General features: G+C 38.6%; 1 protein-coding gene across 1 annotated transcript in view; it reads left to right on the top strand.

Annotated features, from left to right (window-relative positions):
* The window catches only part of LOC109472059, a 28700-nt gene that overhangs the window by 3910 nt on the left and 11437 nt on the right, over positions 1-13353 (top strand). Inside the window, exons 5-17 of the mRNA XM_019771635.1 lie at positions 220-345; positions 1449-1564; positions 2378-2445; positions 3165-3310; positions 4051-4252; positions 5208-5340; positions 6192-6420; positions 7083-7213; positions 9739-9901; positions 10377-10624; positions 11876-12068; positions 12584-12693; positions 13156-13220. Of these exons, the coding sequence (XP_019627194.1) occupies positions 220-345; positions 1449-1564; positions 2378-2445; positions 3165-3310; positions 4051-4252; positions 5208-5340; positions 6192-6420; positions 7083-7213; positions 9739-9901; positions 10377-10624; positions 11876-12068; positions 12584-12693; positions 13156-13220 (1930 nt within the window). The remainder of the gene's footprint in view (positions 1-219; positions 346-1448; positions 1565-2377; positions 2446-3164; positions 3311-4050; positions 4253-5207; positions 5341-6191; positions 6421-7082; positions 7214-9738; positions 9902-10376; positions 10625-11875; positions 12069-12583; positions 12694-13155; positions 13221-13353) is intronic.

The following is a 13353-nucleotide window of genomic DNA, read 5'->3' as shown; positions in this document are numbered from 1 at the left end:
AGCTTAGGGACATTGTATCTATAGCCTATTTTGTCACAACGCAGTGGGCATACGTGTAAGTGTACAAGAAAGGTCTTAAGTGATTGTTTCAATATGATCAATTCATACATAGTATATAGCATGCATACTGTCTCTTCAGTCTCCTCTACACTCCACAACAAAATATTCATTTCCAACATAGACAAAGTTAAGAATGTATTACTTTGTGAAAATTTGCAGGCACAGACCGTCAGCAGATTTTTGCTGGTTTCATTGCGACGTCCCAGTACTGGCGCCTGTACATCACAGAGACTGGAGGAGGTGGCAAACCAGCCATTTCTGACATCCAGTTCTTTGGACAACAAGGTACTAATGATTTGATTTATTGAAATTGCAACAGTGCAATACACGTGGAACAGAGGCAGCTGTTGCTGGTGTTGTGTCCCGCACATAGAAATGAATACTGGACAGACAGTACTCATTTTCACTTGAGTCTAGTGGCGAAAGTCGTGTAAAGTGCCTTTCCCAAGGGCACAAGATATTGGTGGCATGTCAGGACTCGAACCCAGGGCCTCTTGATTCTGAGTCGCGCATGCTGCCGTTGCGCCACACGACCCCACAAACTACTGTTCAACTTGGTGTCTGGAGAATTTTTTGGAAGCATGCAGATCGATTAATAAATCTATGGCCCTATTTCATTTCACTACGCTATATGCAGAAATCACTTGGGTGGTGCCTTGGTTAAGACATTATCAGTAAATAATTATAATAATTGTAAAATTGCAAAATACACTTTTCTATCATACTAAAACATCATGAAGCTTCATACATTGCATATTGTTGCCATGTCTGGTTATGGAAGTATTGTTCTGAGTGGCTGTGAATTTGTGTATTTCTGCTGACAGAGTAGATTGACAAGGATAGAGGGAGGTTGGGAGCTTCAAAGATATGATATCCAGTATGACAATTCAAACAAAAGCATCAGACATTGAGAATAGAGTGTCCACAGAATCTGTCTGGCAGCCAGCAGGAACTATATAGTCTATATGGCTTAAATGATGTCATTCAATCTCCAATAAGGCCACACCAATTTAATTTCTTGGTTAATGGATTTGCCTGCTTCTCCTTTTTTTCTGATTTGCAAAAAAAAAAAAATTCAACTGCAAAATGCTCATATTTTTCCCTGCAACAGTTGAAAACAGTCCTTTTCTTCCTAGTTGTTACAACAGTTATTCCATCTCTCAGTGCAGTGGTATCATTAAAAGTTCAAAATTCATTGTTAAATTCATTGTTAAAAGGATGCCTAGGCCTGTTTTTTTTCGCCCGCCCGTTCCATTATTTTTCTAGAAAAATCAGTTAACCAACAAATTAAATTGGTGTGGTCTTAATTCATGGAAACTGAAAACATTTGCCTGATGTCTGAAATGTCTGATTTCTTGTTTAACCCTGGTTTGTTGTTGCACCTGCAGCTGTTACAAGTCGGTACACATCCCTGGAGCTGCCTCTCCCAGCTGGGTACTGGCCACAGGTGTTCAGCAGAGACTCTTACCAGGCAGTCAGGGTAGCTCAGGAGGTGGAGAATGGGGTGAGTAATGTACATGTACCTGGTGACTGCAGAAGTGCTCTGGTTATCGCATACAGTCTTTCTTTGATAGTAAAAATAAGTTAATTGGAAATTCCTGCACAACGGCAAATTGCAAATAACAAGAAAAGAACATTGAAACAGAGTACAAAATAACTACAAAATCTATGTGGTAAAAAGGGAAATTGTCTGAAACTATTTCTAAAACTATGTCTGAAGGGTTTGACTTCTCTTTTGTATTAACCATATGCATTGAAGACTTACAATGTAATGTCCCACCTTCTCCAAACTTTTTGGGTTTTGAGTAGTTACAAGAAGAAGAATTTTCTTAGTGAATGTCTATGCATTCCCTGTAAGTGGTGTTGAAGAACCGAGTGGTTAGGCCAACAGACATGAGATGGAGAGGTCAAGGGTTCAATTACTGGTATTCCTGCATGGCTAGACATTGTGTCTTGGGGAAGATAGTTTACATGGTTTCCTCACTCCACCCTGACTTCAGTTTGGTACATTTGGTTTCAGGTTTGGTACATGTCAGTAGAAGGAGAGGGATGGACCATACACCATCCAGTGTCATGCCCTAGACACAGTGGATTAGCACTGCCCCTATGGACTAAAAAGGCTGTAATGGAAGTTGGTTCCCACATAGAAGTCTTATACCTGACTGAGTGTGTTGTAACGAAAGTTTGTCCTCACAGTACAGACTCAGTCCACAGGGATGCCTTCCTGTGATGCAGGTGTTTTTAAATTTTGGTTGCTGTGCTGCAGAGAAACCTTTAAATAACTGCCTGTTCATGAAGGATGTTTGTTTTTGTACAGGTGGTTGAACTCATGAGGAATGATGGCCTGTTTGTGCATGTGATCCAGGCTCTTTGGATCAGGCCTGGGTGAGTATGGTCATTGATATTTGAAGTGTTAATGTCATTTACAGCTCAGTTACTACTAAGACAAAAAACTATACAGTGCACTGATAGAGATTACCAACCTTTTAATTACTGTTGGGACAGAAGTATTGGTTTGGGTGACCCTGGTGTAGGGGAGTTTGTATGGTGGGTTCCAGGTTGACAGTGGTTGCTTGTAAGGGAGTGGGAGGTGGTTTTGAGAGTTGATTTGTAGATAGGAGATAGTTGAAGATGACCCAGTGTTGTAATAACTGATTACACCCACTATTACATCATTCAAACCCAAAATCCGAACCTCACTTGGAGATCCATACACACTGAATTCTCACCCCTTCAAATGTAAATATTATTTTTAACAGACTGCTCCTTAGTGTGCCTTTGTGTATTTATGTATACTATTAGATAATCCTGTAGATGTAATAAGTTGATGTCTTTGACTTTAATATCCTGTCCTTATCTTACTTATCTTAAGGTAAAGGTAATCTTACTTATCTTATTGTCCTTGTTAGCCCTTTAAAATTAGTAAATAGTCTAAAGTCTTGTAACAACTCTTGTAGCTGGCTGTCTTTCATACTGCTGAACCAATAAAATAAAATAAAATAAAATATAATCCTGAACAGATTTTAGATTTACATCATGCAATCCCCTTCACAGTACATATTCACAAAACCCCAGAAGTCTGAAACCTGTTGTTCCATCTGCAGAGTTAATTCCCTGATAGTTCAGCTGAGACTGATGATAACGTATTCAGCCATGCCGGCCGTGCGGGACAGCCTCACTGCAGCCGTCACAGAGGGGGAACTACCAGGACCTGCCGTCTACCCACAATTCAGTGGCTTCAGCATTGCAGGTATGTGAAGCACGTCGGCAGAACGTACTGTGCCTGCGCAGAACCCTGGATTTTTGTGTTTTTCGTTGGAGTTTTGGTCAACGTTGCATCAGAATGTTGACTGTTGCAGAAGATATCTTTTCCGACACACCATTTGGAAACTACTGTTGAATTATGCTAAGTAAACCTTATATGAGCGAATACAACCTTATATGAGAAATTCTGCCGAAGTGCTATGTACAATACATTACGGGTTTCGCACAGGTGCAGTACATGTACGTTCTGCCAACGTGCTAGTATGTGATCTGTTAAAATTAGTTACTATAGATGTCTAAAGGAATATCAGCATTCTCAAATTGCACGTTCCTTTGCCATTTTTTCATAAATTATGCTAGTTTCGAATGATTTGACCTAAGCATGAAAAAGTACCAGATGTAAGAGACAGATTAAGCAGTATAGATAAATAAATGATATGCAAACAAAAAGAACAACAGTTATACTACACAAAAGCTTTTTTGGTGTAGATCAACCTGAAGTCTATTAGGACCCTGTTGGGCTGTACCAAGAAAAGTATTCAGATCATGTATTGTAAAAATGAAGATTTAAGTTCTTCTGAGGTTAGTTCTTAGTTCTTCTACCATCTCATAATGAATATTTAGTCAGTTAGAAGACTTAGTTCTTCTACTGTAACAGTTTCATAATGAAGATTTTCTTTTCCTATCTGGTTGATAAAGACACTGTACAATTCTTGTTTTTCCCAGCTCCTGTATCCCCTGCTCCTGTGGACCTTGCCTTTGTAATTGATGGTTCCAGCACTATGGGACAGGACGGCTTCAGCCAGACAAAACTCCTACTGACCAGGATAGTTCAGGAGTTGAACATAGGAACAACAGGGACCAGGGTCACAGTGGTGCAGTATGGGAACCAGGGATGGCAGGAGTTTGGATTGGACTCATATACCAGGTAATGGAACTGTTTACTATTGTACATAATATATAAAATAACAACAAAACAACAACAATATAATATTATTATATACTGTAAATTCATAATCTTTCACAATGTTTTTGCAGTGACTTCTCTACTGCAATTGATGACACCACATATACATGTACATGTCCAAAACTAATGTTACGCTACCCTACTCAAAATCAGATATCTTTACATGTAATATGCTCCTTTCATGTCCTACTCAGATATCACTGTATGTTGGAAAATTCATATTTGAATCACTACAAAAGCGACACCATATTGTGACTATATATGTATATATATATTCTAAATGACTGATATATTTCCTGAATGACAGAATGTAAATAAAATACTCTTCTTATATAATAGAAAAACACTATAGATTAGCTTTTAGTATCATTACAGACTAGCCTGTTAGAATTATATCTTAGTATATGTACCCTTGTTGTTTCTTCTTTGCCATACATTGTACCAGTTACAGTTGTTGAGCAATAAAGTTGATTTGATTTGTTTTGTGTAACTCTTGTTTTTGCTCCTACCACAAAATAAAACCAGTTTGCAAAATCAAATGTGAACAGCATGACCATGCATTGCTATGGGCAACATTGTCTAAGAACAATGTACTTGTTGACATTTATGTAGTGTTCTTTGTCCATTGACAACATGGTAAGCAATATCTTACAAAGTATGCAATAAGATTCAGTCTAGTAGAGCATATGCCGTGAGACCATATACCAATGTGAGAAGCGGTGTACTAGAGACAACAACAGCAACAACTATTAGACAAGAAAACATTTTGTTCTAAAAGTTGTATGTGAAATGTTGTATGGGTTATTGTTCACATTCAGAAATCTGTAGCTAAAACTGAGATGCATGAATCTTTTTGAAGTCTAATCTAGTTTTTGATAGCTTTATCTGATTGTTATGTGATGTTTCTCTCTTTTAGCTCAAGAACACTACAACAGGCTATCAGTAACATAGAGTTCCTGAATGGAGGCAGTAACCTGGCAGATGGTCTGAATGTGCTGTACAAGTTTGGTTTCATCAGGAGGAATGGAGGAAGGCCAGGCATTCCGAAGGTTTACTGTTTAATGCTATCTTTGTTGTATAGCTACAGCAATGTTATAAGCCCATTTTGTGTAGACCCATTTCAGCTTCATGTGTTGCAAGTGATAAACATACTTCAGAAATCACCATTCTTTAATAAAAAAAAGAAAGAATCCTGGGCATTACTGAGACTTAAAGTAAAATCAAACATTGTTCAGACATTATGTAATGCCCAGGTGCAGTTACATGTACTAAACAATAAGGTATAATTTTCTACTTGTAGCATGTTCCAAAGGTAGAAAAGTAGTCAGGAGTCCTGTAAATGCATTCAATGTTGCGGTGGTCATATTTTGTAGTAGGAGAGATAATGCTAAAAAAAAATCGATTTTTACAAATAACTGGTTTAAGAAAACAAGACAAGTAAACAGAAGCACACTAGATACAAATATGTACATACACCATTCAATCTACAACTAAAAGAATGTCAGGAAAGGACAGACATGGGTTTTCAATATCAACCATTATCACTGTCATTGTCCTACTGCACAATGTAAAAGTCTTACTGCACAATGTAAAAGTCTTACTGCACAATGTAAAAGTCTTACCGCACAATGTAAAAGTCTTACTGCACAATGTAAAAGTCTTACTGCACAATGTAAAAGTCTTACTGCACAATGTAAAAGTCTTACTGCACAATGTAAAAGTCTTACTGCACAATGTAAAAGTCTTACTGCACAATGTAAAAGTCTTACTGCACAATGTAAAAAAAGACTTTTTCAAGCGTAGAGTCCTAGCTTTAGGCAATTTTTTTGGTTGGGATCACGGATGCTCCTAAAAGTTGTTCTCGAACCCTGGTTGATAAAATGTTTTGTCTATTCTGTAGACTGCACTAGTGATAGCAGGGGAGGGTGCTGCCAATGACACAGCAGGTGCTGTACGAGCTGCTGCCCAACTTCACCTCTCAGGACTGACTGTCATGGCCATAGGTGTCGGCCCTGGAACAGCAGGCCTCTCTCTGCAGATCTCCTCAGACCCACAGTTTGCCTACTCCGTACAATCTGCCAGTGAACTGTTCCTCTTCAGGAATGTCTTGGAAGGCGTTCTCTGGCAAGGTGAATGGAGAACACCATCAAGTAGCAGATCAAGTTCTTCGGACGGGACAAATTATATATTTCTGGAATTCCGGTTACAAGCCTGATCCTAGAGCAAAAACTAGCCGACTTTAGCCTTGTTTTGATAGCCAGCTTGCAAGACCTTAAAATTTTAGAACTGAGTCCTGAATATTAAACCCACGGAAACATTATTTTGTGCATTTTTGGAATCAAATAAGGAAATCAGGGTACATACTGTCCGTTCCCTACAAGAAAATAGAAAGATTGGTCCAAGTGACAGCTCTGGTACTGATGCATTTTAATTGTACATACTTTATTTCACACAGTTCAGCTCAAGTCTGAAAAAAAAAGAATTTCTACTTACAGACCCTACTTTTTTCTGGACTGTAATTGAAAACACAGCATTTTACTGACACCTCATGTATTCATCCTTAGCTTCCTAAAAGTCTCAAATTTCTCAAATCGAGACCAGAATTATTACAATAACTGTTTGTTCCTTGCATATTTTGGATTTTTCTCATTCCTTTTTATCACAAGTTTTGATTGTTAAGTAATTCATTAACCTTATCATTAACCTAACCTCATTACCAAAGCAAATTTGGTACAAACTGGCTACCTTAGCATGCTGAAGACTTATATGTTCCTGTCTTTTACTTTTAAAGCTGGAGTCAATGAGAGGCTGTATGGAAGCTTCAAACCCAGACCTGGAATTCCATTCAACAATCTGACTGCCACAGCATATCTTCACCCTGAAAGTGCAGAGTATGCCAGTGTGTTGGAAAAAGAAGCTGTGGTAAGACATAAGAAATGTTGGTACTTGTTGTGAATCTTTTGTTTTATACAACATAAGTCAGTGTCATAATAGTTTAGTAGTTTGGCCACAGTTTTTTTTAAATTCCTTGCCTGTGTGCGTATGTGTTCAATACCAAGGACAGGTGTGTTTACATGTGTGTAAATGTGTTCAATACCAAGGACAGGTGTGTTTACATGTGTGTGTATGTGTTCAATACCAAGGACAGGTGTGTTTACATGTGTGTGTATGTGTTCAATACCAAGGACAGGTGTGTTTACATGTGTGTGAATGGTGTTCAGCACCAAGAACAGGTGTATTTTCCTGTCTGGGGATAGTGTTCAATACCAAGGACAGGTGTGTTCACATGTGTGTGGATGGTGTTCAGTACCAAGGACAGGTGTGTTTACATGTGTGTGTATGTGTTCAATACCAAGGACAGGTGTGTTTACATGTGTGTGAATGGTGTTCAGCACCAAGAACAGGTGTATTTTCCTGTCTGGGGATAGTGTTCAACATCAAAGACAAGTGTGTTACCTGTGTGTGGATAGTATTCAGACAGCAGGTTTGTTTACCTTTTGTGTTGATGGTGTTCAGTACCAAGGACAGGTTTGTTTATATGTGTGTGGATGGTGTTAAGTACTAAGGACAGGTATTTTACCTGTGCGTTGATGGTGTTCTTATTATTGGTTTATTTCACAAATACAATAAACAGTACAATAGGCATGTTTCACGTCGCAACCACAGGCTGAATTGCGTGCACATATTACATGTCACTTATTAAAATCATAATGCCGCAACTATTTAAAACCCTAGCTTATTTTCTTTTTAAAAACTAGTAAAGTATATACAAGGACACCAAATCAGTTCCCTGTTCAGTACCAAGGACAGGTGTGTTTACCTGTGTGTGGATGGTGTTCAGTACCAAGGACAGATTTGTTTACCTGTATGTTTATGATGTTCAGTACCAAGGACAGGTGTGTTTACATGTGTGTGGATGGTGTTCAGTACCAAGGACAGATTTGTTTACCTGTACGTTTATGATGTTCAGTACCAAGGACAGGTGTGTTTACATGTGTGTGGATGGTGTTCAGTACCAAGGACAGGTATTTTATCTGTATGGATGGTGTTCAGTATTAAGACAGGTGTGTTTATATGTGTGTGGATGGTGTGAAGTACCAATGACAGGACATGGATGGTGTTCAGTACCAGTGACAGGTTTGTTTACCTGTATGCTGATGGTGTTCAGTACCAAGCACAGTTGTGTTTACTTGTGTGTGGATGGTGTTTTTTTTACCAAGGACAGGTTTGTTTACCTGTATGTTGATGTTGTTCAGTACCAAGGACATCTCTGTTTACTTGTGTGTGGATGGTGTTTAGGACCAAGGACATCTGTGTTTACTTGTGTGTTGATGGTGTTCAGTACCAAGGACATCTGTGTTTACTTCTGTGTTAATGGTGTTTGGTACCAAGGACAGGTGTCTTTACCTGTGTATGGATGGTGTTCAATACCAAGAACAGGTGCGTTTACCTGTATGTTGATGTTGTTCAGTACCAAGGACAGGTGTGTTAACCTGTGTGTGGATGGTGTTCAGTACCAAGGACAGGTGTGCTTACCTGTGTGTGGATGGTGTTCAGTACCAAGGACAGGTGTGTTTACATGTGTATGGATGGTGTTCAGTACCAATGACAGGTATGCTTACATGTGTGTTGATGGTGTTCAGTACCAAGGACAGGTGTGTTTACCTGTGTGTGGATGGTGTTCAGTACCAATGACAGGTATGCTTACATGCGTGTTGATGGTGTTCAGTACCAAGGACAGGCGTGTTTACCTGTGTGTTGATGGTGTTCAGTACCAAAGACAGGTGTGTTTACCTGTGTGTGGATGGTGTTCAGTACCAAGGACAGGTGTGTTTACCTGTATGTGGATGGCATTCAGTACCAATGACAGGTGTGTTTACTTGTGTGTGGATGGTGTTCAGTACCAATGACAGGTGTGTTTACATGTGTGTTGATGGTGTTCAGTACCAATGACAGGTGTGTTTACATGTGTGTTGATGGTGTTCAGTACCAAGGACATGTGTGTTTACATGTGGTTGGATGGTGTTCAGTACCAATGACAGGCGTGTTTACATGTGTGTGGATGGTGTTCAGTACCAATGACATCTGTGTTTACCTGTGTATGGATGGTGTTCAGTACCAACGACAGGTTTGTTTACCTTTTTGTTGATTGTATCAAGTACCAAGAACATCTGTGTTTACATGTGTATGGATGGTTTTCAGTACCAAGGATAGGTGGTTTTTCCTGCATTTGGATGGTGTTCAGTACCAAGCACAGGTGTGTTAACTTGTGTGTTGATGTTGTTCAGCACCAAAGACATGTTTGTTTATCTGTATGTTCATGTTGTTCAGTTGCAAGGACATCTCTGTTTACTTGTGTGTTGATGGTGTTCAGTACCAAGGACAGTTGAGTTTACCTGTTTATGCAGATACAGAAATGTTTACCAAATAAACATGTTGTTTCACAGGTTCATGCAAAACTCCTGCCTCTTGCTGCTGGAAACTTGGTTGTCCACACCATCGGCTTTGGTGCAAAGCTGGGAGAGTTACGCATCAACTTCCAGGTGGACCTCTCTGCTTCTGTGAACATCACAGCTGTCCAGTATGCTCTGAGTGATTTAAGTGGCTTGGGTAAGTTTTTTGTGTGTATATAACTGCACTCTTTATACTAATGGGTGATATTACATGATGAAAACAAATCTTAAGTTGTGTTAGGGTCTGCATGGGGGGATGCTGTCAATACCTAATATAATGTCAATGCTTAACAGTAAATTTAGGAAGGCCAACAGTGTCTAAGAGGACTTTTGGAACAACTTGAGTGGAATGTTCTTTTGTATTCATTGTGTGTATAAATCAGTGGTGTGGACCTTGCTACTCCAAGATTTTGGGGGCAATCCGGTGTTTCACTATGTGAATTTAGAATAACAGATGTGGTATGTGGAATTAAAGTGACCTACTGAGTTTCACACTGACAGTTAATGATGAATTAAAGAGGCTGTCCACGATTAATGGTGAATGAAAATGGCTCCCTACACTTCATGTAAAAGGTATGCAGACCCTCTGTTATTGTTACACAACTAATCTATCCATGACATTTTATCTTCAGAACTGGTAGGATTTCAGTACCCCTTCTGGCTGACCAACACAAGTGGCTGGACCATCTCTGCATCACACAACATCAACGACACTCTCCTGACTGTGGATCAGGACCCAGCAACCGTCTGGAGTCCTGGAGATGATACCGTCAATGAGACCTGGCACCTGACGTATGATCTGCAAAATGTCCACACTTTAACAAGACTGGAACTTGTGTCATCTGGTGGTGGAACAAGAGTCAAGATTTTCAAGTTACAGGTGTGTACATGTTAAGTTTTATGTGGCGTTATGGTTTGGTTGTTTTTCCCAAAAACCAGAGGTCCTGGGTTCGAATCCCCTTACATCTCTTAAAGTTGTGCCCTCAGAAAGTCATTGTACACAGTTTTCCTAACTTCAGTCAAGTGTACATAGCTTTGGTCAGGGATGTCCCTTGAGAAGGATGTTAAAGAGCTCACAATCTTTATATATATATGATCATTATTATTTTGATCAATTATTATGTTCAGTTATTATTATGATCAGTTATTGTTATGATCAGTTATTATTATGATCACTTATTATTATGATCACTTATTATCATGACCATTTATTATTATGATCACTTATTATGATCACTTATTATTATGATCAGATATGAGTTGTATTCTTATTGTTATAATTTCATCATTATGATTAGTATTATGTAAGGGACGGTTCACTACATTGTATGTTTATCGTTTTTGAAAAAAAAAAGAAAGAGCTCACAATACTTATTACAAGTAGTAGGGGTCCTTCCTGGTGTGAGTGGATCCAACCTGTTCTAGTGTGAATGGGATATGGAATTCCCCAAGCAGACTTTGCAAACTCTGCTTTTCTTTTGGATCCGTGAATCGAGCTTGTTGATGTCAATCATTATACATGTTTCTGACTTAGGGAGAAGAGTTGCAGTTATAGCCTTATTAATGTAACCCGTAACATTGGAGGGACCTTTGGGTCACAGTTATTTGAACTGGACTTTTACCGTGTCTTGCGCCAATGTGCAATGTGCCAATGTGCAAAAGGAAAAGTTAAACTCAACTGCATGTATGTAGTTTTGATATTACAAACTGTGCTTCCAAACATTCTGTAGCATTAGGCCACATCAATTTAATTTGTTGGTTCTCGGATTCGTTCTCGGATTTCTCTGATTCTGGTTCTGAATCAACTCAAATATGCTCATATTTTGCCCCCAACAGTTGAGGAAAGTCCTTTTCTTTCTAGTTGTTACAGATTTTCCATCTACAGTCACTGTAGTGGTTTAAAAGTTCAAAATTCATGGTTAAAATGCTAACCCAGACTTTTGTGTTGATTTCATGGCTCCTATCTAAGCATTTGGGGCTATAATTATATAGGATGCCTAGACCTGATTTTATTTTTTTGCCCTGTTTTTTCATATTTTTTCTGAAAAAATCTGAGAACCAACAAATTAAATTAGTATGGCCTTAACACCTACTCATCCAAGGAACCAACTGTAATACTTGTGATGTCCAGGTTTCTCGAGGAGTTGCCCCGGGAGGCCTGTGGCGCTGGAGGGACGTGAAGACGTTTGCAGCCAGGCAGGGGGTGGATGCAGTACAGTTCAGTGGCTTCAGAGCTAGGGGGCGCTATTGGCGCATACTGATCATGAGCACATATGGTGGACTCTCCCCTGTCATTGGTGAAGTGAACTTTTTTGGACAAACAGGTAATTCTTTTATGATATTTATATCATATTTCTACTATGATGTTAATAACATATCCTCATCCATCTTTGATAAGCAATGCATATTTCACTGTCTCATAGTTTGCTGATTAATTCTGAACAATATTTAAGCATAAGAATTTTTGTATTTTTACCAACAAGTTGTGACCAGTTAAGACTAAATGCTGAAAATTTTGCAGTGGTTTTGTTTTTGCAATTCTTGCAGTGCTGTCTTCGTCAGAGAAATCAACACTGCGAATATGTGTTTTGTATTTCTATATTGATTGTACTACTGTAATAATAATAATAATCATTTTGGATGTGAACATCAAACACTCCAAAAATTTCCTTTCCTTATGCTGCAATATAAAACCACCAAAAAGTACATGCAGTAGCATGCACCAAGTACGTAATTCCATGTCATGATGGTGTAATTCAATCAACATGATCAACAATAATTTACAATATCTGCAGTTAGTATGATAATTGATAGAATGTCTATTTCTTATTTTCTCCAGCTGTGGACACAGCTTACCTGACAGTGGAGACCATGGACACATTCATGCCTTCCATGAACAATGTGGGTTCTGAAGAGTTTGTCAACTTCAAGCTGATCCCAGAATGGGCTGTGAGTAACATTTTTTACCAAAATTTTAAATATTATTATAAGATGTTGGGCTGAGGCCCCCCACCTCCATTCTGATTTTCTTTATTCCCATCTTACAGGTATGATCTGAGATTTGTATATACAGAATTTACTTCCAGAACGAACATCTTGTTTTGGGTTAATTTACCTTTTTAGTTACTTTCTGTACTGTAATCTATGCTAGGTTAACTTAATGTGTCTGGATTCCGAAGTGAGTGGGCAGAGCTTGGGTTTCCCTTGATTGACAGGGTTTCACCCAGTGTGTAGTATGCTCAAGGATCTGGTTGCCAAGAATATATGAAACATAAACAATGGTGCAATAAGTTTCATCATACAAACATGATTATGAGTAATGTACTCTATTATAACAGAATTCATCAACTGAAGCTATACTAACTGTCTTGTGATTTCTTTCATGAAATGTTTTTCATATGTACCCTTAAGGCAACCTTTGTAGCAGAGGACATAGCAAGAGTTTACAGTATGGTGGTCTATGATGTACGTAACAGGTGAGGTACACTTTCATTAAAAAAATGAGCTATGTGGTAATTTTATTTACTGAATATTACATTATCATTGAGCATAAAATGATTATTTGATAATCTGATAATTTGATACAAGAGTTCTTACATGTGTATTGGT

The sequence above is a fragment of the Branchiostoma belcheri genome, unplaced genomic scaffold (assembly GCF_001625305.1).
Source record: "Branchiostoma belcheri isolate BF01 breed outbred unplaced genomic scaffold, Haploidv18h27 scaffold264, whole genome shotgun sequence".
NCBI lineage: Eukaryota > Metazoa > Chordata > Leptocardii > Amphioxiformes > Branchiostomatidae > Branchiostoma > Branchiostoma belcheri.
Note: the sequence above shows the minus strand (reverse complement) of the source record. Positions and strands in the feature narration are given on the sequence as shown.